General features: G+C 41.1%; 1 protein-coding gene across 1 annotated transcript; it reads left to right on the plus strand.

Annotated features, from left to right (window-relative positions):
• Window positions 1-13,372: 13,372 nt before the first annotated feature.
• On the plus strand, window positions 13,373-15,630 carry fjx1 (four-jointed box kinase 1). Its single transcript, XM_052060103.1, has one exon. It carries the CDS (start codon window positions 13,810-13,812, stop codon window positions 15,058-15,060), a length of 1,251 nt encoding a protein of 416 aa, XP_051916063.1. The 5' UTR covers window positions 13,373-13,809; the 3' UTR covers window positions 15,061-15,630.
• The last annotated feature ends 7,454 nt before the right edge of the window (window positions 15,631-23,084 follow it).

Here is a 23,084-nt window from a genome sequence, read left to right on the forward strand (position 1 = left end):
AAAAATGCAAAATGAGATGCAGTTTGCACTATGAAAAATAAGAGTACTTTGTCTTCTATAGAGCCACTTTCGAGATGAATCATAACTCACTCTTTTCAATTCACAATTTCTTTGTGCATAAATGTATAGGAGTAGTCATCACCATAAAGAGGCCGGTGTCATTTTCTTTTCCTGACGGTCAACAGGAGAGTGAATTTGAGGAAAAACAAATGTTGGTTAAGTCATTACTTCAGTAACTATTATATGATTTACAGCACAAAATGTATTGAGAAAAAAAAACTGGAATGGAGTGACAATTAGCATCGTATGCTTTTGCATTTAAGTACAGTATTAGTTTAGTTTCTTTTATAAATTTGTTTTCCTTTGTAAGGAAAGGGGTTGCTTTCATTTTGCACGTGACTCTGTATTACGATCTTGAAATAATTCTCCTTTCTAAAAGAGGACGTTAGATTAATGTTTGTCTCATTGAGACAGAAACATAATGTGCCCTTCTGGCTTACATGTATTTAGGAATGTAAAGTGACCATGTCTGGCTTTGGTTTGTTTCAAAATATGACTAAGGTCAAATATGTGACAAAGAAACAGCCCGTATGACCCTCTAAATATGTTTTTATTTTAGTTTTGTGAATCTCCACCCAGTGACGCAATTATAGGCTTGTGTGCCCTAACTAGGACAACGGTGTGATTTCACGTCCACTCTGCTCATCCGACAGCAAGAAATTCCAGCTTGTAAAAAAAAAAATTACGGTATTAAAAATCCCTGTCTTACCCCATGCCCCTTCGATAAGAGCTTGTGTGACCTGATGTAATTCCCTTTGATCCCATCTAGTGATATGTTGATCTCTGGATGAATGTTGAATTAAAATATATGTGATGTGGAATTTGTTATACGGTCCAAATGCCAACTTAACTTGAATATTAACGCTTGTGCATTAAAGCACGTATGCTGCTGACTGAAACTAAAATGGAAAACACATCTGAATGAGAAAAGACAGGGTAGGATTGCTTGCCTCGAATGCGCAGAAGGATTCAGTCAGTAGCTTCATGATGTCATTCGGACACCACTAGCCTTCACAGCAAGATCTTCACAGCAAGGGCTCATCAATTTTGGAAAGAGGAAGTATTGAACTTCATCAAATGAAGAAATAGCAGGGGAGATTGGGGATACAGTATTGGCAACAATTTTTTTTTCCAGCAAGTGTAACTCAGTGCTTCTTTGTGCTAGAGATCTCAAATTTTGTTGTGGTACCGATATACTGCTACACTATCACAGATGTAAATGTAAATTAAATGTAAAACACAGAGGTAGGTTGTCACAACCTATCCCAGGACCATGGTGAGTTCTAACACTACTTGGAGATGGATGTAACAATTCAATTATTATGCTTAAAAAACAATAATGAAAAATAAAGAAGAACCTTAACTTGTAACACGACAATGATGACAACCAGAACAATCATAATATAATAATAATTAATAATAATACCAGCGCGAAGACAGCTGGCATAGGCTCCAGCAAGCCAGCGACCTTCATGAGAAAAAGTGGATTAGAAAATGGATGGATGGATAATTATAGTCATAATAATGAAGATGATGATGATGATGATGCCTAGGCCATTGTGGTAAATGTAGCATCCTTGTGGTAAATGTAGCATCAAGTCAAGTCAACAGTATTTATAGAGCACTTTCAAACAGCCATCGCTGCATACATAGTGCTGTACATTGAGCAATTTAACATGCACAATAAACAGTAAGATATAATATAAAATAAGTATGTAAGTAAAAACTTAAGGCTTTGTTATAACGATCCCCGGTCACCCCTATTGTATATAATTTTGGAACCATCATTTTCCTCAGTAAACTGCTTCCCTTGGAAAAGAAAAAAAAAGTTTCACCAAGGTTACATTCTCATCTCCTTTTACCAAATTAAAGACTGTAAATCTTAAAGAAGTCATGTTTACAAGGCAACTTTAGATTCCTCTGTGCTCTGCTTCGGTGTTTTATGAGTATAACTGCAAATCCTTGGGTTGCTTAGTGAGCTCCCTGCTTGAATGATGTCGGCACATAATAAGCAAGACGTCATTCTTGTAATGCCCTATTTCAGACTGAAGCACACGTAAATGTCACAGAGGGGGAGCGTTTTCAATAGTTGCTACATGGAGCCACAAGGTCTCTGATATGACACGTCCAGACCTCAGCTAGTTGTTTATCACTCACTTCCTTCCCTTTGTCCTTGTAGACCATAAGGTGACTGTTGCTGGGCGATTGAGGCAAATAACAGCACATGGACACGGCACCAGACAGCTAATGTATCCAACAATGTCAATGTGTTGTTGTTTGTGAACCATGACAACCAGCAGTTTGTAGTGGGCCTATTTTTATCTTCTTCCGGCCTCCACCAGCAGGTCATCAATGCTGTATCATTATGTTGGAAGGTGTACTATGTGTGGAGAAAGACAAATGAGAGAGAATGAGGTACAGAAAGAAAATGGGGCAGTGGAAGTCATTGAGAAGCAGAATGTGGCCCAATAGGAAACTGTAAAGTTGAAAAACACCATCTCAATGGCCATTATCAAAAACTACATATTTTAAAGCACATCACCTCCTCATTCCAGTCTTCTTTCTTCGGTCCAACAGTGCCACCGGAAGGTAGTTTACCCTCCCCAAGCTCGCTTTGTCATCCGCATCAGAACGCATCTCCGTGAGCCGTCACCTTACCGTGGTGGAGGGGTTTGTGTGTCCCAATGATCCTAGGAGCTAAGTTGTCTGGGGCTTTATGCCCCTGGCAGGGTCACCCATGGCAAACAGGTCCTAGGTGAGGGACCACACAAAGCACGGCTCACAAAGCCCCTTATGAAAAATAAAATCGATCCTACTCAGTTTCCCTTGCCCGGACGCGGGTCACCGGGGCCCCGCTCTGGAGCCAGGCCTGGAGGTGGGGCTCGTTGGCGAGCGCCTGGTGGCCGGGCCTACACCCATGGGGCCCGGCCGGGCTCAGCCCGAAGAGGCAACGTGGGTCCCCCTTCTCATGGTCTCAACACCCGTGGGAGGGGTCAAAGGGGTCGGGTGCAATGTGAGCTGGGCGGCAGCCAAAGGCCGGGACCCTGGCGGTCCGATCCTCAGCTGCAGAAGCTAGCTCTTGGGGAAAAAAAAAAAAACGTTCCATTGACTTGTAATTCTCGTGGAGTGTCCAGACAGGAGCCAGTGATGTCAACAAATTCTCTGTTATTCAAGATTTGTGTGGGTTGTTGTACGCTACACAATGACAATAAAGGCGATTCTGATTCAGAGCTAGGCTGGACAGAAAATAAAAAATGCACTTTAATCAACAAGAAGTCACTCAACAAGACCTTACATGGAAAACAACCCGGGACGCAGTATCACACTCGTCGTAGGCATGCCATCCAACCGGGTGTGCCCAAGAGCCTTTTTAAGCGCTATATAAATCGGCATGTATTGTATTGTATAATGTGCTTCATGTGAGGGTTTTGTTTGTCTTTATCTTTCTCTGAGCCTCGATGATTAAAAAACAACCAGATGTATGCAGTATGCACAGAGAAAACATGAACACACAGGTCTGTGTATGTATGTAAAATGTACACACAGTCCCATGATTAGGTTCATAAGTACTGTAGTAAGACGACTATAGTCATGCATGCATTATGTAATACGTGATCCCCAAAAACTAGATCATGGTTTTATTCTTTTTCTGAAGTTCAGTTTTGCTACCCTTATTTTAGCTGTGTGTGTTTCAATGCACTGTAAGTTTGCACTGTGGTTCAGAGGAAAGAAATTTCATCTGTGCTGTATGTTACACGTAGAGCATATTTGACAAGAAAGCTTGACTTGACTTGATGGTTAATTTCATACATAGAAATCATAAAAGACGACAAATTCATCAGTGCTGTGGCGTAGGCAACACTAAACGCTTTAATTTTATTCATGTTTAGCCTGTGACTTTACAGACAGGGGATTTCAGCCTGCAACCTCAATAATTAAAGTGTGCACAAACTCTCTTAAATCTCTTTTTAGTGCCTGACAAAATATTTTACAGCTCACTGTGCATCCCCCATCAATATGGTAAATACCCAGCAGATATGCTTGACACATTTTCACAGTGAACATGGGTGTTATTGAATGGATATGACTCCCTTCGACCTTAGTGGCTAAAAATAATACCACCGCTACAAAATCAGTGAAGAAAGTAATCAGAATAGAAACTAACGTTCAGTTTTTCTTCTCCATCAGATAGGTTTTCATTGCAATTCCAGTAGCGGCTCATCAGAATAGACCGCATAGGACACAAACAGAAATAACATTATAAGTACCTTTCTATAATTTATTCGAAATTGGGAAAGTCCAAGAACTTTCCGAAGCGGCCCAGTGTGACATGTGCAGTCGGTCCTCGTGCAAGTCAGATGTATTGTGCCCCTTTGGGCACTGAATTCCACTGCCCACAGCCAAGAACGTTTAAACAGAGTTACCGTTAAAGCTGACGTAATTTCCTTTGGCTGAGTGGCTCCTGTCTCCGATGGGAACGAGCCCAATCCAAAATGGTTTGCATGGAGACATGGTGGCTGCCTTGCTCAGCCAGGCTTGTAGAAATGGTTTTCTTTTTGTATTAAACTCAGTGAAATCACCGAAACAAATTTCGTGAGGGGTACGTGGAGCCCACATGGATAAGGAAAGTTATGGTAGATTTATGTTTTTAAACTGTGTTTCTCAATGAAATTACAGACATGCTACAGAGATGGCATTCATCACTCTTGCCGGCTGCTTTAAGAAAGGCATTGGCCGGTTTTTGTGTACCATGGTGATAGCAAAAAGACTAATTCCAATGACTTTATCTGTGAGGGGTTGAGAGTTAAAAAAAAAAAAGAGATGCCTTAATCTTATGTTATAAATAAATAACGCAACCATAAATACCCCACCACTCACCCCCCCCATGTAAAAAATAAGTAAAAATCCACCGCAACCGCCATTGCATTTGAAGACTTTTAATTATTATTTTGGGTGTAGTTTGCTGTTTTGTATAACAGCACTGTATCATCACAAGGTAAATAATTCCACATTGATCATTTTGGTAATCAATTTCTATACATCACTGCAAAAAATGATCATATATATGTATTAATATCTCTTAAATACACAGAGTGTATCATGAATGCTTCAACCTTTAACGTATCCTACAAGTTTAACTATGTGAAGTAGAGCAGACTCTTGTGGCAAAACATGGAAACATGCGTGCATGCATGCAAAAAAAAGAAAAGAAAAAAACGCAACAAAAACAACACATCAAAAAAGTTGCTTGCTACAGAAAACTCAAACTATATCTGTACAATTCACTCCTTTCAAAGGTATCACGTATGCCTAATTTAATAGTATCTATTCCACACAAACTATATTATGCAAAAAGTCTCCAAAATAAAAGGTCAAATCTGTACAGCCTGCTCATGTATTAAATCCTAGAGTAACACAAAAAACGCTACAGCATCAAACGGAGATATTTGAAAGCGCTGGCGATATTTGCCAGGAATAACAGCACTACATGCACTCGAGGAACAAAACGAAATTCCCCAGATAACTGGGAATGTATTTCGCTTTCGAAATTGCATGTACAAAATTGTGACGTAAACGAACGCGCTGCAAAGTAGTTTTAGTGCCTTCATTCTCCCTTTTTTTTATACAGTACGCTGTCGTCGATCCACACCCCCCCCCCCCCTCCCTGCAATAAAGTGTCATTTGTCACAAAGGCTGTCCAAGCACAGCTGCATATAAAAAGTTGTAGCTTGCATGAATGAACAAGCATTCCCGCTCATGGAAATTAGACAAATTTAATTATTGACCCTTTGAAACTCATTGACATTCGCAGTAAAGAGACCACGGGGACTTAATTTTTCAAATAGCCACGGGTGAACGCTGAGATGTCAGCTAATGTTAATTAAAGGTCACGTTTAATCAGCAACATGCAGCGATTAATACGTTCTCCTGAGCGCGATTGGAAATTTTTATGTTGTTCACTCTCACTCTCTCCCTCTAGAGGGAGTCAGAGACTATAAATCTATAAAAATGGCCTTCAATGGATCCTGAGCAGAATCCGAAATGGCCATGGATAGTAAATAATCCATGCCTTGACTTTTATCAATCCATAAAAATACTCACTGATCAAACCAATAATGAAAATAATTCATGCACATATTGTACAACGGCACATCACTGTTGATATTTTCCCTCTTTCTGCCATCTGTTACGCCGTATCAACTTGCCAATAAGAGTAGGAAAGCGGAAACAAGAGATTAGTATCGGAGGCTCGCAGGGAGTGAAAATGGCATTTCTCACTTGATCACAAGGTAGCATATCTAATAGCTTTGATTTCATTCTTTCTACTTCTATTCCCTTCTGTCTGTGCGGGCTGACTGTTTGCTCAATTCTCTCCGCCCTCCTTTTATCAGTAAAGGGCCATGTACTGCCTCTGCCCTCACCCTTCATTTATTCATTTGGACCTTCTTTGCTGTTAATAGGAGTGATCACTCATTCTTAAACAGCATACTGGTAATCTATGTTCTGACAGCCAACAGTGACACAAGCTTTTCCCGAGGGGCAGAAATCAATCAAAAGTGATATTCCAACCACAATGAAAGTAGACAAACTGCAACACCTACACTTATGGCTAAGGCTTGTTCCACAAGGCCCACACAATAAATAAAATAAAGCTACCAACCCGCCACCAACCTCGAGTGAAATAAAGCAGATTCCAATTGTTCAGCAGCCTCGTGTGACAAGATGAAAACACATCGTACATCGTGTTTTCAGAATCTGGCAGACTTAGTGATGGAACAAGGGAAGTGGAATGTCAAACATGCTGCATTTTTCAGACAGATAAAAATTAAATAATCAGGAATGTTGATGCCTGCTCGAGCATTTTTTTTTTACGAAGACAGCTTCAATCAGGCAGGACTACATTTATTTTATTATTATTATATTATTCATAATATAGTAATTTATTTTAATTTATTTTATTATTATTATAATTATATATTTATTTATTATTTTGTGACACTGGGCAGATTCATTTAGTTACTTAAATTACTTTTCCATATGGCTTTTTTGTTTGGCTAGCGGTCACCCCACCAGGGTGCTGTCAACACAGTCCACCTTTTAGGTCAAAGGGGGCATGCTTGTGTTCTCTTACTTTCCTCAATACTTCATCAGGAGAAGCGAAGAAAAATAAAAACATAGAGCTTTTGCATCTATACTAACTTTCGTTAGAGTTTTGTGCTTCATGTACTCGACTTATGCGCTATTGTAAATCCAAGCCAATATTAATTGATCCTATTTTTTTTAACAGACTGTCATTCCAATTGTTTATCTTGTATGCAGGGATATGTATTGTTGAGTTCAGGATGCATTTGTTTGATCATCATATTGGAGCAACCTTTTTCACTCAACCTGGCTCCATGTGTTTTTTTCCAGAACGAAAGAAAATGATATATATATATATATATATATATATATATATATATATATATATATATGGGATCCCTCTCTCTCTTTCCAGTATTGGCAGAGAAGGCTCGGAATTGTGCATGCGACTCCAGGGAAAACTTGTAGCGGTGGAGTTTGGATTTAAAATACATCTTTTGTGACACTAGTCCAGGCACTTTTGTGACACATCATGGATATGCATCATGATTTTTATCAACAACAGCGAACAAAATATGAAATCATACATTTGCCATACATAAATGTGATACTTTGGAGGCACGTTTAAAAATAGCATCTCACCAAATTGGATTTGGAAAGAACAGCCCATGCTCATGCACATGAATCCTCGTCAAAAAATTAATAATGAGCACCTGTATATGCTTTTCAGTTCATAGCGACAAATTGTGCATTTATTACATTATTGCAAGTATCTGACCCACCGTGAACCAGGGAGTCGTCTAATATTGTATATATACAGACATTTTTTTGCCTCCCTTGTTCATAGTTCAGGACAGGCAGATGGCTGTATTTTACTTAACATTGTGGTTAGTTATGTTACGGCCCTTCTGGCATCGCTCAATAAATGTAAGATGTCTGCATACACGACAAATCATGATTTTCTGCCTGAGCTCCTTCTGCTCTCAGTGTAATTTATGATTGTGGCTGTTTGGTTTGAAATTTACAGAAGACGCGAGTAACAAAAGATTAGGACGCACATGGCAGGCAGCAAAGATTCATTCAGTTCTGGTCTGATGAGAGCAAGCAGTTCACGCTGCCCGGCCATTAAGATTCCAGCTGTAACATGATTGCTGAAATGTTAGAAGGACATGAGATCACCATCTCAAATTCGAACTGACCGCCTGGCCCTTGTAGAGCTGGCAAACACAGGAGTAAAATTAGGACACGGTGCATTTTATCTGTACAAATACTTGAAAAGCTCTATTAACAAATGCATGTTATAAAACTCTTGACAGTCCTTTAAACACACAAACTGACACAACACACTAAGCGCACTTGAGTCACTAAGGCATTTAACAGGAAGGTAAAGTCGAACACTTCACTGATTTATTTAACAGGGGCTTTGCCATGAAGGTCAATGGGTGAAGTCCAGGAGATTGGACACTGATTCTTTAATCAAGTGGGTGGATGCTACACGCTCTCGTGATTCCTCAAACATGAAAGAGCCCCCACGTGCATCGGGATGACAATCGGTCACTCTTCAGTAGGTTATCACCATCACTCGCCAAGTGTACTTTGTGCCACCAGGAGACAGCAAAATGCATCCTGCGTTTTTCTCCATGACTGGGCGAGTAATGCAGCATTCAGTGGCATCTCTATTTTCATTAGCAATCATTAATTGATTGAGAAAATTGCCAAAGACACGGCACTGAAATTGCACAGGATGGTGGGGGGAAATGGGCAGGTTTCTGTTTGCTGTAAGCCAAGCACAAGTCCCCGCAGAGCAAAATCGCTTGATTCTTTGTAAAGGGCTGCCGACTCATTCTCATTACTGGCTGAGAGACTTCGGCTTCTGTCTAGATAGCAGCAGACAGGAGCCTGGTTTTAAGATAGCATCAAACACTGCACAATTGACTTGGGAACTTGTGCGTTTATTCCTCGGTCAAGGCACTTTTCCGCAGTAGTAGTTGAGATGAAAAGAGTTCACAAATTCAAGGATATAGTGTCAAGCAGTCTGCAGCCATCAAGTCTTAGACTCTTCTTAGAAACTGGTGTTTATTGCGTCCTAATTAACCACGCGTAGAGAGAGACTCTCTCCCTTCAAGGTTGCCCTTATCGCATATCAGTTGGGTCTCATTCTCAAGGAATTCAGTACTTAACCTCCTCAGTCACGCTGGTAATTTATGTCCTTTGGAATGGAACTCAAACCTATGGAGACTTACAGATCAGTGTTCACAGAAAACATGAACCAAACACAGGTACAGCAAATACTAAAAGAATTTACCGGTAATGCAAAGGTTTTAAAAACTCCTTGAATACTTGATGACATAAAGGAAGGCAAAGGAATGCCTGACAAAACCAAGATCATAAATTTTCCATTTTCGGGGTGAGCCAGACCAAGTGTGTCAAACTCAATCGTATAAGGGGGGCAAAACAAAGCACAGGCACAACGGACTAAAACAAAACGCTTCACGTAAATGAGAATTTAAAAAAGAGAGGCTACAATTTTATTCCAAAATAAAATTAGATTAGTTTAAAATACACTGGTAAACGAGTAAACCAACTTAATAGTTTTTCAAGAGCTGTTCAAACACAACTGAAGTAAGGATGCACAACCTTTTAGCCGCATGATCCTCTGATCCAATGATTCGGTATGGCAGCTGTTGCTCCGTATTATAGAATTTGTAGTTTGTTATGTCTTCCTCGCTTCGTAAAGGACCATTAAAAAAGATATTGTGGAGTGTTGGGGAATCGGAATAGGTGATGTTTGCCAGCATATTTTGCTGAAGTCATATTTATTGTAATGTGTTGTGTTGTTCAAGTGTAGTGTAATTGTTAAAATCATGCTGTTTTTTGTGTGAAGTTAAATTATGGCTAATTTTGGTCACACTGAATCTTGCATTTTGAGTTGGCATATATAATTGCTGAGAACAAAGGTGCCGTTTGGTTACGTTTTGTTGTTGTTTTTTACTGTTGCTATGTGGGCCAGTTCCACGCTATGAATTAAATGCTGGCAATGACTTTTGACATATTTCAGGTACACCCAGTTGTTACTCTTCAACCTTCATGCTTTGACTTCTCAAGTGGTTTCATCATTGTGGGAACAGTTTAGAGAATGTTTATGTGGAAGTAGCGGATGGGGCATGCAGTCCCATCAAACATCTTTGAGATGAACTTAAACAGCGACTGTGAAGCACTGACCTTTGAATTGATAACTGTTTCTCTGTAAGGATTGCAATCCCACAAAACACACGGACACGTACTGTCAGGTCGGAAAGTGGTCTCCAAGTGCCCACTTCACAACAGTTTGTCATTGATGACCCTGGCCAACTTTATATCATCCACCCAATGGAGATATACTGTATGATTACAGTTCCTCATCATACTTAATTTCTGCCTGTTTCCATTTGCGCCAATCTTTTGTGCACCTACGAAAACGCCAGAAAAAGGTAAAATATCAAAAAAAAGGTACACTACAGCCTGCCCATGCACATGGTTAGACCACATTTTGCACTAAGACAGAACCCTTGGTGCTCAAGCATACTTGCCAGTAGAGTGCAAACACGAACCAGCTACTTCTTTGTTTCCGATCCCGTCTTCATTTTACACGCTACAAAAGAGATGCAAAACCACTTTTTACACAGTGGGACATTTTTTTCAATATGAATAAAAACTTCAAGACTATGAATTCCTCCCAAAAGGTTACCCCACACACACACCAACCATGTCCTAAATCCCAGAGCAAGAAGTGTCATGCCATGTGAAATAATTGCAGCTTTCAACGCTAATGGAAAATGTGCACATTCATTATTCAGTGCAGAAGATAAAGTGATGGAAAGTGCCAAGGGACCTGTGACTTATTGCTTTTTGCGAACTAACCTTAGACTGTAAAGGAAGCAACACAGATCCAGTGAACTCACTGTCCCTCTGTCCTGATCCCCAATGTCTTATGTGCTCTCTTCTGGCCATCTGCACAGGCAGAGCGGCACCACGCAGAGAACCCGAGACCGCATCACAGCTGTGGCATGCTCAGACCACCGCTGATGGGTGCACTGCGTCTTTGCAGACAGAATGACAGACGGCCTGGGCTCTCTTGTGTCACTGCAGCGCTTGACCACAGTCGGCCGCGACTTGTGGAGAAAAGCCAGCCCAGTATTATACGTCTCTCTGGGGAACGCTGTCGGTTTTTATGAGGAAACGTGGGGCAGGAATGTGGCAGGAGGGGAGGTTGCTCCAAGGTTTGCTGACCTGCAAGATAACATGCGCCAAGAAACAGATAGGCTTGATATGTGAATATGCCCACACTTGCTCTGAGGGAAAGAGACACCAGAACTTGGGCTGCTGCTGCACAGTGATCCAGTCCACACGGATACTTGGAAAAGCCAACACACATCTGACGGAATTCCAGCAATGCACTTAAGCCTTATTCATTTCCCGTGTCTAGAACCCAAGAGGCTGTTGTTGTGCTTTAGCTACTTATTCAGTTACGAAGTGAAAGCAAATCAACTGAACCAATGTGAAGCGGGATTTTGGAGGGCGGACGCACATACCAAATAAAACAAAACAAAACAAAACAAAACATGCAATGTGCTCACTTACAAGAAGCATGGATTCAAGTACTTTAGTGACCTTGTCTGTGCCACTTGTCGAGAACGTCTTTAAAGTTCCTTGCTATCTAGTTATCTGGGACGAAGACGCAGGGCAGACTCATTTGGTTTCAACAGATCTTAAAATTTGATTGGGTAGATTTAAAAAAAAAAAATCCACTTTAGGACTTACTTTTTTTGTGAACCGTGTTAAAAAAGCACAATCAGCGGACTACCCACGTTTTCTTCACAAAGATTTCAGGGCTAAAATTTGTACCAGCAAGGCTCTTTCCATTTTCTATGCCGCTACTTCTCATTGGGGTCATATGTGAGCTGAAGCCTAGCTCAGCTGACTTTGGGCAATAGGCAGCGCACAGCCTGAAAAGATTGCCAGTCCATCACAAGACATATAGACATACAACCATCCTTCTTTTCATTTTAATTGAAAGTATCTATAAAAATGAATACCGGTACTTAAAAAAAAAATCAAACAAAGGTAATACATTAGATGTACCTGCTTAGGCACATTTGATCCTTTACATGTTTAGAAAGGGAGCTGGCAGAGGTATAAACGTATGTGGACCTATCCTTCAATTTGTATTTTATTACCAATTTATCAATAATATTTAAGAGTATTCATATACCACTCTCACATCATAGCATAATATATAAAATGATTAACTGTGTACCAATGTGTAGCACGCATTTCTGCCATAATAAGCATATTTATACACTAATATGTAGTTATCCCTAAGACTCTTAACATCCTCTGTACCAACAACTCTATTAATATAGCTAACACACATATTATTGTAGCATTGCGGCAGCAGTTTTAGAAGGTTCCAACATGTATTTTGACAAACTATGCAGTGGAAGGCCTGCTACTTTATGGCCACTGATGAAAACACCTAACTCTTAGTGATGGTATTTATCCGGTGGACTGCATTTGATCTCAGCGTCAACAAAAGCTTAATTCCGAGAGGCTTCAAGCAGAAGATTATTACGTTAACCAACCTGAGGTCGGTTAACATAATAATAGTATTTGGTGCCAGGCTGAAATTTTGTAATGTTGTTTTAGTGTCACATGGTGAGCTATGGGCAAGAGAATGATAGGCTTAAAGTGCCAAGCCTAAGCTATTAAATGTTGATGGCCTCACATCTGTTCAACTGATACCTGAAATGACTTTTGGGACATACCGTATTACTAACAGTAACATTTTGTTTTTATTTTTGCTTTTGTACATTTCAGAGCCTTTTTTTCTTTTATCTTCACTTTTAAAGGTGAATCAGTATTTCTACTTTCACTTGTCTTTTTTACGCCAATATCTGATTGATAAGTAAACACGAATTCAAGTAATTTTGCAACCTCTGAAATCACATCATTTTACTGTTGCTTTCTGGTCAAATGGGAATCTTTTTTTCCCTTTTTTTTTTTTAAATCTGCCGCGGTTTTGAAAATAATATGTTACCTGGAGGGGCTTAGGTGGGTGGAAATATGAGATGTGATGAGTCTGTTTCAGAAAACTGCTGCTTTAATATGAAAGGATTAAAAAGTCTCTGCACTCACACACATAACACAGGCACACACTTACACGACGCATGGTGCACTTGCTCCACTCCTCCCCGCTCCCTCCTCCGCAAGACCCTCCCACCAATCCGGGACTGGAATCACGTGTCTCACAGCCAAGCTTCTCAACCAGCCAACACCGCCACAAATCAAACATACCCAGCACTGGTTTCTTAGAGAGAGAGAGGGGGGAGAAGAGCGAAAGAGAGGAAGATGAGAAGCAGTGAGGTGTTCACGGGCAGAGAGCCACTCCATCACCAGAGAGTAACGATGACGAGGGTTCAGTAGAGGACAAATCCAAAATGTCTCTGCATACGGGAGGCTTTTGATAAGCATCTGAGATGAGCGGCACACCGCTTCGGAGTCTCATTCTCAAGCAGTCTGACTGCCAGTCGCTGGGTCCGGGGGCGCACAGGCTTTCGGTCGCTCCAACTCAACCTCGGCTTGAATAGAAGCGGATCTTATTTAATTTGTTTTTGTTTTGTCTTCACCATGAGGGTTGTGACATCCAACTTGTTCGCGCTGCTCTTGCTGAGCGCGTTCGCGGGCGTTTTCTACGTGTGGAGCTCACTGGAGGACCGCTTGGAGCGACACAAACGAGGCTTCACCGTGCCAGGCGCGGGGTCGTTCTTCCCCAAACTCCCCGTGGATATTTCTGCGAAAACTTTCCGGACTCTGCTCGCTGTCCCAGCGGCGCACAGAACCCAACTCAAGGCTCACAACCTTAGTGAGTACCCAGCGGGAAGTCTCCATGACAATGTGAATAGGAATCAACCGACTCCACAGGAAGGGTTTGTCAAGTTGGACCCCCCCGTGGAGGATGGCATATTTTGGAGCGCATGGCTGGAGGATTTACTCCCGGTGGGCTTTACGGCGAAACACGCCCATGCTTGGCGACACAGGGCGAGGGCGGCTCGGGTCGTGAAGCTGGAGCCAGGATGCGGCAGGACATCCAATCAGCTCGCCACCTTTGCGGATGGCTCCAAAGCGTGCGTGCGTTACGGGATCAACGCGGATCAGGTGCAAGGTGAAACTTTGACCTATTATCTTGCTTGCTTACTGGGCATCACCAATGTGCCCCCACTAATACTGTCACAGCTAAACAGCTACAATGAACAATGGGGGGCGGTGAGGACGCACCTCGACGGACTACAATGGAGCGACCACGCTGTGGTTTCTCTCACCGAGTGGGTCTCCAACCTAAGCGGGGTGGTCACGCCTGCTCCGCTACACCAGGAGAGCAGCGGGGTGCACCCCGAGCTCCTAAACAAGAGCACGACGGAGCTTGTGGATCTCATGCAGTGGAGCGACCTGATCATATTCGATTACATGACGGCCAACTTTGACCGGCTCGCGAGCAATCTGTTCAGCCTGCAGTGGGACGCGCGCGTCATGGAAAGGGACACAAACAATCTGCTGAAAACGCCACGCGGGGATCTCGTTTTTATCGATAACGAAGCGGGGTTAGTGCACGGCTTCCGGGTGTTGAACATGTGGGAGCAATATCACCAGACGGTGTTGAGCTCCGTGTGCGTGTTCAGGAAGAGGACCGCGCAGCGCGTGGCCGAGCTCCACCATCGCAGAGACTCAAGGATAAGGTTGCTGCAGCTCTACAGAGACAGCGAGCCTTTGTCAGCCAAGCTGGGCTTCCTTTCAGACGAGCACGCCGCTGTCCTCCAGGATAGGATAGACAGAGTATACAAACACATTCTACATTGCAAAGAGAAGTACGGCCAGCTATGAGCAGCCGCGATGCAGTCTGTGGCCCAAAGATGCAAATATGACAGCTTTGGCTCGAATATCCAAGTGAACTACCTACCTCTTATGGATAAAATGTGACGCCTACTTTATAGCTACTTGTGCCAGCTTAATCCCTGCTGATTCATCTCACACCGTGAATCCCACTTGGTACAATCACTTGACTCGAACCACATGTAAAGATTATAATAGTGACTGCATGGGGTAACATATAACCCCTGTTTGGATTATTGCCGTATGGTCGCAAATCTAGATATGATAAACTCCCACGCCTTACTGTTTACAGTTCAATATTTAATACCTGATTTCTGTGAACATATGGTCGATTTTCGAGAAAATCTTTTTGCACAGTTAGTTGCCGGACAGGCAGCGTGGCACCTGTATTTTTCTTTTTATTCAGCCTTAAAAGTGTAGCGTTTCAACTGTACATGGTGTAAATATTGCTGACCGACTTCTTTTGACAAGTCAGAGGTCCGCTAATTGAATGTGCATTGTAACATTCCAAACTAGCTTGTCCCTTTTCTCTTTTGAAATATACACTAATTTATGTTGAAACACTGTGTGTTGCTGAACAGTTATTATCGTGCGTCAAACATTTAGTAGCCTGCACAAGCCACTGTGCTGATCATTACAGTGCTTTCATTGTGTTGTATAAATGTGTGGTACTGGCATGAATGTTCCCTCTGAGCCATCCTGCCAGCCAAAGGCACGCTACAACGGGAAACTCTAATCCTTTATAATCTTACCAGGAATAATGTAGGAGACAAGTGACATCATTTGATGCCTTTGCAAAAGGATTTGCTATTTCTTAACTAACTACCGGTACGTTGAAATTTCTTCTCATCTGTCTTTCACCTCAATCAAGGGCTTCATTGAATGAATTTGTCTCTTCAGTTAAAGAGCAAAAAACATGCTACGCTGCTAGGCTAATTAATGCTCTTTCCCACAGATGAGGGCTTTGTTTACTGTTTTTCAAAGGTTAAATTTGAACAGTGAAATGGATTCAAAGCACATGAGTGCCTGATGGTCAGTAATACTTCTTCAGGCTTTCGCTACAACACTGCAACGGTTGATTTGACCATTTTTAAAAAGGCTCATTCTTTATCAGTTCCCGAACAGATTGGACTTCTCTGATCTTCAAAGCGAAAACCAACTATGCATGTTTAGAAAGTCATATTTTCAGCCTCCCTGCTATTCTGCAGCTGGTTTCTTTTACTACTTCTGTATGTTCGGCCAACTCCAGGGCGCATCACTATTTGTAGAGCTCGTGGTATGAGAGGTTTTGCGTATGTTATTCGAACAGTGATTTATCCGCCGTTTCTATGTTTGGAGCACGTGCAAATGATTTGCGGTCTTGCCTGGTGGGTCACAATGGCAGCGACGCAGTGTACAGGGTTAAGCAGGTAATAACATTTTCACACGGCGAAACCACCTGCTTCAACTGCTTAGTAGATCAATATGTGCACTAACTCTCGGGAAAAGGAGGTCACGGTAACGAGTTGGGCGCTGGTTCTACGGTTAATATGTCGACTTGAGTTTCACTGGAGTGGGGGTGGTGGGTTGTTACGTAGATTGTGCGTACAGCTGGGCACCATCTAAGCATGCTTGTTCATGCTGAACCCTGCAAAGAGATTTATGACGGGTTGCAGACACTAGGGATTAAACACAATGATTAACTGTGTTCTGCACGTGGAAACCAGACTCACAACCCTCCTGCTTTTTCTGCCTTTCATGATTCGCCTCACATCTTGACCTTTGAGGTTCACATCTTTTGGTAGTGAAATCTACTAATCTGCTAAATTTGAATGATTGAAAAAGTGTTCACTTGTTAAATCATATCTAGCCTTCACTTTTTATGCATGGCTCACACTTTTGCCTTGGTTTGTTTTGGTTAGCGATGCAAAGTTTTTCAAGTCCACCCCCAATTTATCCTCTTCCACAGGCAACAAAATCCTGTGACACTGTAATGAATTAAATTTTCCTATAGCTCATGGCACTAAAGCAGTGTGTGGTACTTAATTACAGCCTAAGAAATACCAGTGCGCTGTGGTTCTGTTCACATGTGGTACTTGTTTGTGTGTGTGTGTGCGTGTGTGTGTGTGTGTGTGTGTGTGTGTGTGTGTGTGTGTGTGTGTGTGTGTGTGTGTACAAAGAGCCACCGGCTCCGACGGCCATGCAGCCTGAGGCCCGCAGCATGCCCCAGCACAGATCTGCAGGTACTTCAGCTGATCTTCCTCTTTTTGTGCACATAGCAAACATTCCAGAGGAGCAGAGGGAGGATCATCTGCATGGACACGCACACTCATGCAGCGAGTTCTCCAACAGGAAAATAAAACAGGAACCGGCTGTGTACACAGACTGTCTTTCATGTTGAAGGCTTGAACTCTGATCATTTTTTTCTCTTCCTTTTTATAACTCCCACCATAATGTGACAATTGATTTGGCTAATAATTTTAATAGCACTTTTTTTTTACATGAATTAAAAAACAGTCTAATAATATTTTAGGCATAAATAAACAAAAAGCTAAATGGATGTGTAGGTGTTTTGCCATTAAATAAGTGACTAACTCGGGCTCGCTCCCCCTCGCTATGTGTGAGTTGATAGACATAACTGACATTCTTTCAAGGCTACATAGTGCAGGGGACTTCCTGTGCATGGCTGAATGATTTCATTAGAAAACACCGCACATAGGGGGAGAGTCACTTAGTCACAGCTGAGTGGATACCGTTCATAAAGGGTCAATCGTGGGGAGCTGGGGCAAGGACTAGAGGGGCTTTCACATTGTGGGCCGGTCATCCAGGGGCTAGTGTGTTGGGAGAGCTGGCACAAAGCCTGACTGTGTTCAAACCAGGGGTACAAACATAAGGTCGGGGCCTTTGGGTTTGTTCCTCAAGCAAGACAAAAGTTGTAGTCAGACAACAGAGCAACATTTCTCAGTTGAAAAAAAAAACTAAACAAAAAACGATGTCTGAATTACAAATAGTTGCCTCAAGTCTCGTGTTGTTTTATAACTACAGACATTTCTGGTCAACATTTCATTCCATCTTGCAAGTTTAAGACGGAGCTTGGAGCAGGAAACATTGTTGTATTCATCTAATGTAAGTGCAGTTTTATAGTTTTGTATTTTGCGGAGGTCACAGAGCAAAATGAAAATGAGACAAGAATGCTGTGTGTAAGGGCAAGAACTAAAGAAAAGCTGTTGTCCAATCTTTCACTTGTGCCTTCCCTGCAGATTAAGGAAAACCTGACTTTACCGATCATTCTTCCTTATTCTTTTTTTTTTTCATCAATGTGTTATATCCTAGTTAAATAATTCATCAACACTACTTTTTACGCTGATGTAAATTTCACAAAGAACAAAAATAATTACGATGATATTTCTACTCATTATAATGTATCTTGCAGTCTGTATAAGTCAGCAAAAATCCATGTCCCGGTAATCAAAAAAGATGTGTCATAACCTCATTTGAGAATCCCCCCAATACGATTTAGTCCATGGTAGACTTTGCACAAAAATAAATCCAGATTAATTTCAACACACAATTCCATCCTACTTTGTATTTGTTATGCTTCATCATTCAAAGCCTGTCTCCAAAAGGTACTGCAGAAAGTTGCCATTTTTATTTAATTGGATGTAAACATTAACACTCCTTCACATAGAGAAAATAGTGTAACAACATCCATTTTTACATAGAGTAAATGCCCTGAAGTGAAGAATTCAATAAGGAATACTCTGGATTTATTTCCACGAGCACAAGCGCACAATCACTGAGTATGCAAATATCCTTTCAATGGCCACTTCAAGAAGATGAGTTCTGAGTTCGACTCTCAAGGAGACATGCATTATTGTCACCTTTTAAAACAGTTTCCAGGTCTCTGATGTTCTTGGCTCTAAATAAACAAAGTATAAATAACTACAGCATACTTGATGTGCGCTTTTAACACAGTTTTTGAAATTATATGTAGGTGGAGGCGATGAGGGCTACTTTGGTCACAGTGCTGGGTACATCTTATGCTATCATGACCAGGTTACTACTTGTTATGAAGGAGCCCGGAGTCTAAAGAGATAAGTGCGGCCCCACAAAGGCAAATATTTATTTTCAATTCATCGAGGCAAGGCTTAATCACCAAGCTTTATTTGTTGATCAGTATCCGGAGCTGTGCGTGTGGCAAATGCTCCGAGCACATCACCAAATACAAATATCCCCCAGCTCTACATCAACAGTTTTGCTAAACAGTGGCGTATATGCTCGTTATGAGAAGCTCATTATAATAATAATGTAATACTTGACCTAATTAGGGCTAAGGCTGCAGGTCATCTGGCCTTTTAACTTTGACATGATTGGTCTTCAGTTGAGTCCTCAAAATAGCAGAACTCTATAGCTAGTCTCTCTGCCCAAAACCTAGTGTGAGGGCAACATTGTCTAAATTAGGCCAGGAGTCACCAACAATTTTGAAAGTGAGCGCTACTTCATGGCTATTGATTAGTGCGAAGGGCTACAAATTCGAGACAGAATTTTGAAACAACAAATCAGCTCAAATTACCTTTAACCTCCTGTCAGGTTAAGATCAGGGGATGTCGTTAGTATTTGTCCACTATGGGCTTGTTAAGCCCTTTGAGACGTTTTTGAGATTATACACATATATAATTAAATGATGTGAAGGAAAATTGTAAATAGGACTGCGATTTATCCATTTTGTGTTCATATTGCATTTAATTGAAAGATGTTTGTTGTTTTTTTCTCTTTCTTCTTTCTTCTTTCTACCTTATTTTCTGTCAAATTATTACTGTATATGTTTTATGTTCAATAAACAAACAAACAAATACATACATTCTTGGTGCTGGAGGCTGTAAATTTCCCCACTGTGGGACGAATAAAGGATATCTTATCTTATACAATGAATACATCTCTATTTAACAGCTGTAGCTGTAGCAAAGTAGCAATTCTATAAATGCCTTTGACTTGACTTAATACGACATGTTATTGTTAACACTGCATTAATATTCATCTTTGTGAACACACTGATCGCGTTAATGATTTCTCACGATAATGAGGAAACCGAAAAATATCAAATGGAACACCATTTTCATAAATCTTTGCTCGTATTCACAGTTTAAAATGACCACTTCTTAAACATCCCTAGAAAATCACAATGTCCTGTTACTGGTGAGCAGTTTTTAGAACAGCCCAGTGGGCTACTCTTGTGGTCCTTGCAGGCCATCTGCATCTGCATTTTTTTTTTAATGTTATGTAGCGGCGCGGACACCCGCAGCGGCTCCTCTTCTTTTATGTTGAGAGTGAAGAAATTTCATCTCTGCTGTATGTTACACATACAGTACATTTGACAATAAAGTTGTATCCAATCCAATCTGGTGTCGGTGGGCACCACATTGATGACCCCTGAATTTGGCACGTTACATTGCAATACGGTACAATTTTAAATGTCTCTCTCACAGACACGTTTTTTTCAGTATCCATATTTTCTTGTGATTTCAAACTTGGTGGATGAAAGAACTACCAGTATTGAAGAGCAATTTAATTTAAAAGTAAATTCCCACAAACGCACACAACCAGTGACACATACTACCGGTACTTTCAACACCAAAAAAGCAGAAAGTTGCCAGAAAATACTATTGCTTTTTCTTGCTTTGTTGTTGATGTTGTTTAGTATGTGTTTGTTTTATTTACAGAAGGTGTTTATTAGTGAGAATACTTTTTGTAGCCGCCATTTTTACTCTTCATGACATTTGATTGACATGCTTAGGTTTTGAAATTTCCATATTGTGCTGCCTTGCTCCAGCAAGGATGCCACTTTCTAGAGCATGCTCATTTGCATTAGCTTCATCTCCATGTAAATGAGAATTAGTGTGCTCATGGAAATGACTCTTGAGTTTTCTTTTTCACTCCTTTTCACAAACACATTTCACTGCGGAATTTGTGTAAAGACCTGCACCTGCCCATATCGGAACCAGCACCATGCAGCGATTTCTGAGCAAACATCAATGCTGAAGAGCACGTGTCAAACTCAAGGCTTGGGCCGGCTTGCCACATCATTTCATGTTGCCCGCGATTAACTTCATGCTTCTTGCTAAAATACCAAATTTGCAAAATGTTGATATATTGCAAGCATTTTTTGTTGCTAAATTCCCTTTTAGAATATATGTAATAAGACAATAAGAATAGCACAATTTTTACTGGCCTCTAATTACAGAACCAGTAGTTCATCAAATTATTTTGCAACACAATAAATTTATTGTGCATATTGCTGGCTCATTTGTCACAATATGGAGAATTTCAACCTTTTTTTCACATATCTATATTGTTGGTCAGTCCACACGTGTGAGTGCTGTATTTACATATTATTGACCGATAACCCATGTGCCCTTTTTGTCTCCACCTGTTCTCGCCATCCGGGTACCTTGTGTTGAACCAATCGCCTCCCTCAAGGTGTTTCTCGTCTCGTCACTTTGTTTGTATTTAGTTCCCAGAGGTCTGCCAGTCTTGTTTGGAACATTTGTGTGTTTGTGTGCCCCAGTCATGTTTTGTTTCTGTCATAGTTTTTTGTTTGTTTAGTTTCCTGTGGATTTTGGGACTTTGTTTGTATACTTCTTTTAGTTTTTACAGTGTACCCCGGCAAGTGTTTTTGTTATTGTATTTTTCTCACTCCACCCTGCTCCTCCTCCCTCCCTGCTTTTTGGAGTCCTCCACCTACCATTATTAAAACATGACCTAAATGAAAATATGGAAAATGTCATTATTATAAAGTGGTATTATCTAGATAATGTACATAATTCAAAATCAGAAATAATTATAATTCATTTTATAATTGTTTACTCGCGTACTTTGTAAAAAATAATTCAGCCATAGGCCCTAAATTTGAATTGGACTCTAAGCCTTGCAGCGTAAATTGGCGTTAAAGTGCTTGTTTGACAGAGTTTATGGCTTTTGTGATTTGCTCAGTTTGCTGTGACAAAGTCATACAGGCTGTGTGCCAGACATGCCTGAAGTGCCAACAAAATCAATATATTGAAGGGCAAGAGGATGTGTGATGACAAAATTCTTCGAGCCTGCTGAAAAAGCGTATTCCTCCGGGCTGACTTGATCCCTTGCTCTGCTGGCTTCAGAGTGTAACCTATCCAAGGTAGTGCTCTTGAATTATAGTATCCACTGACAGTGCAGGAACGCTGTAATTTTGGTCATTTGCATGTAAATTGTGTTTTTGTGACACCATCACAGTCTGTTGTGCTGCACAAGCAGTGCGGCTTTCCGTGCTCTACAATGTTGGACTTTCACACGAGAATGACTAAAGCTGTGGGAAGATGTCAGAAGAGCCAATCACTTAAGTAGATAGTTGACAAAGAGTAAATAGAGAAGCGGAGGGCAGTCAACCATGCAGTGATGAGGACAGGCAGGAATGGTAACTATTTAGGGTTGGACCCAGGTAGTAGCATCTTTCCCTCAATATCAGTGGGATAATGCAAAAGCTCGCCTAAGGCAAACGTGAGGGGGTTTATGGCCTACTCTGTAATTTCATTGTCATTGGAATAAGATTTGACATGCCTTGCTGATGGTGAGAGGCCACAAAAGACTGAGGGCAATCTGTCATAATAGTGTCACGATAATCCAAATATAGCTTAATGAAGATGATGTAAGTTGATGAATATTCAGCTTTGCCTTGAGTGCAAAAACAGACCATAAACCAGAGTTTCTGTAGCCTGCAAGTCTGGGAAGGAAAACAACAGAAGCACTTTGTTTGTAAAGGTCAACAAGTTGGCCAAAAAATCCTGGTCGTTCTGAAGTGATTCATTACCTCAGTAAGTATCAGGGTTAACACGGCCCATTTTGAGTCGGAGAAAGTAAAACATTGGGTGTTGTCTCTGTCACCATCCTAAAACTTTGAAGATGACTTTTTTTTTAAGCTCTGCATCGTTTCTTTGGTATCCCAGGCAGCTCCAACTCTCACTCCTCCTCACCACTTTTGGCACAACATGAAATAAAGTGGTGAC

The sequence above is a fragment of the Hippocampus zosterae genome, chromosome 3 (genome assembly GCF_025434085.1).
Source record: "Hippocampus zosterae strain Florida chromosome 3, ASM2543408v3, whole genome shotgun sequence".
In the NCBI taxonomy this organism is placed as follows: Eukaryota; Metazoa; Chordata; class Actinopteri; order Syngnathiformes; family Syngnathidae; genus Hippocampus; species Hippocampus zosterae.

Bases quoted from the DNA above. Each gene is read 5' to 3' on its own strand.
- fjx1 (XM_052060103.1), top strand. From the start codon at position 13,810: ATGAGGGTTGTGACATCCAACTTGTTCGCGCTGCTCTTGCTGAGCGCG.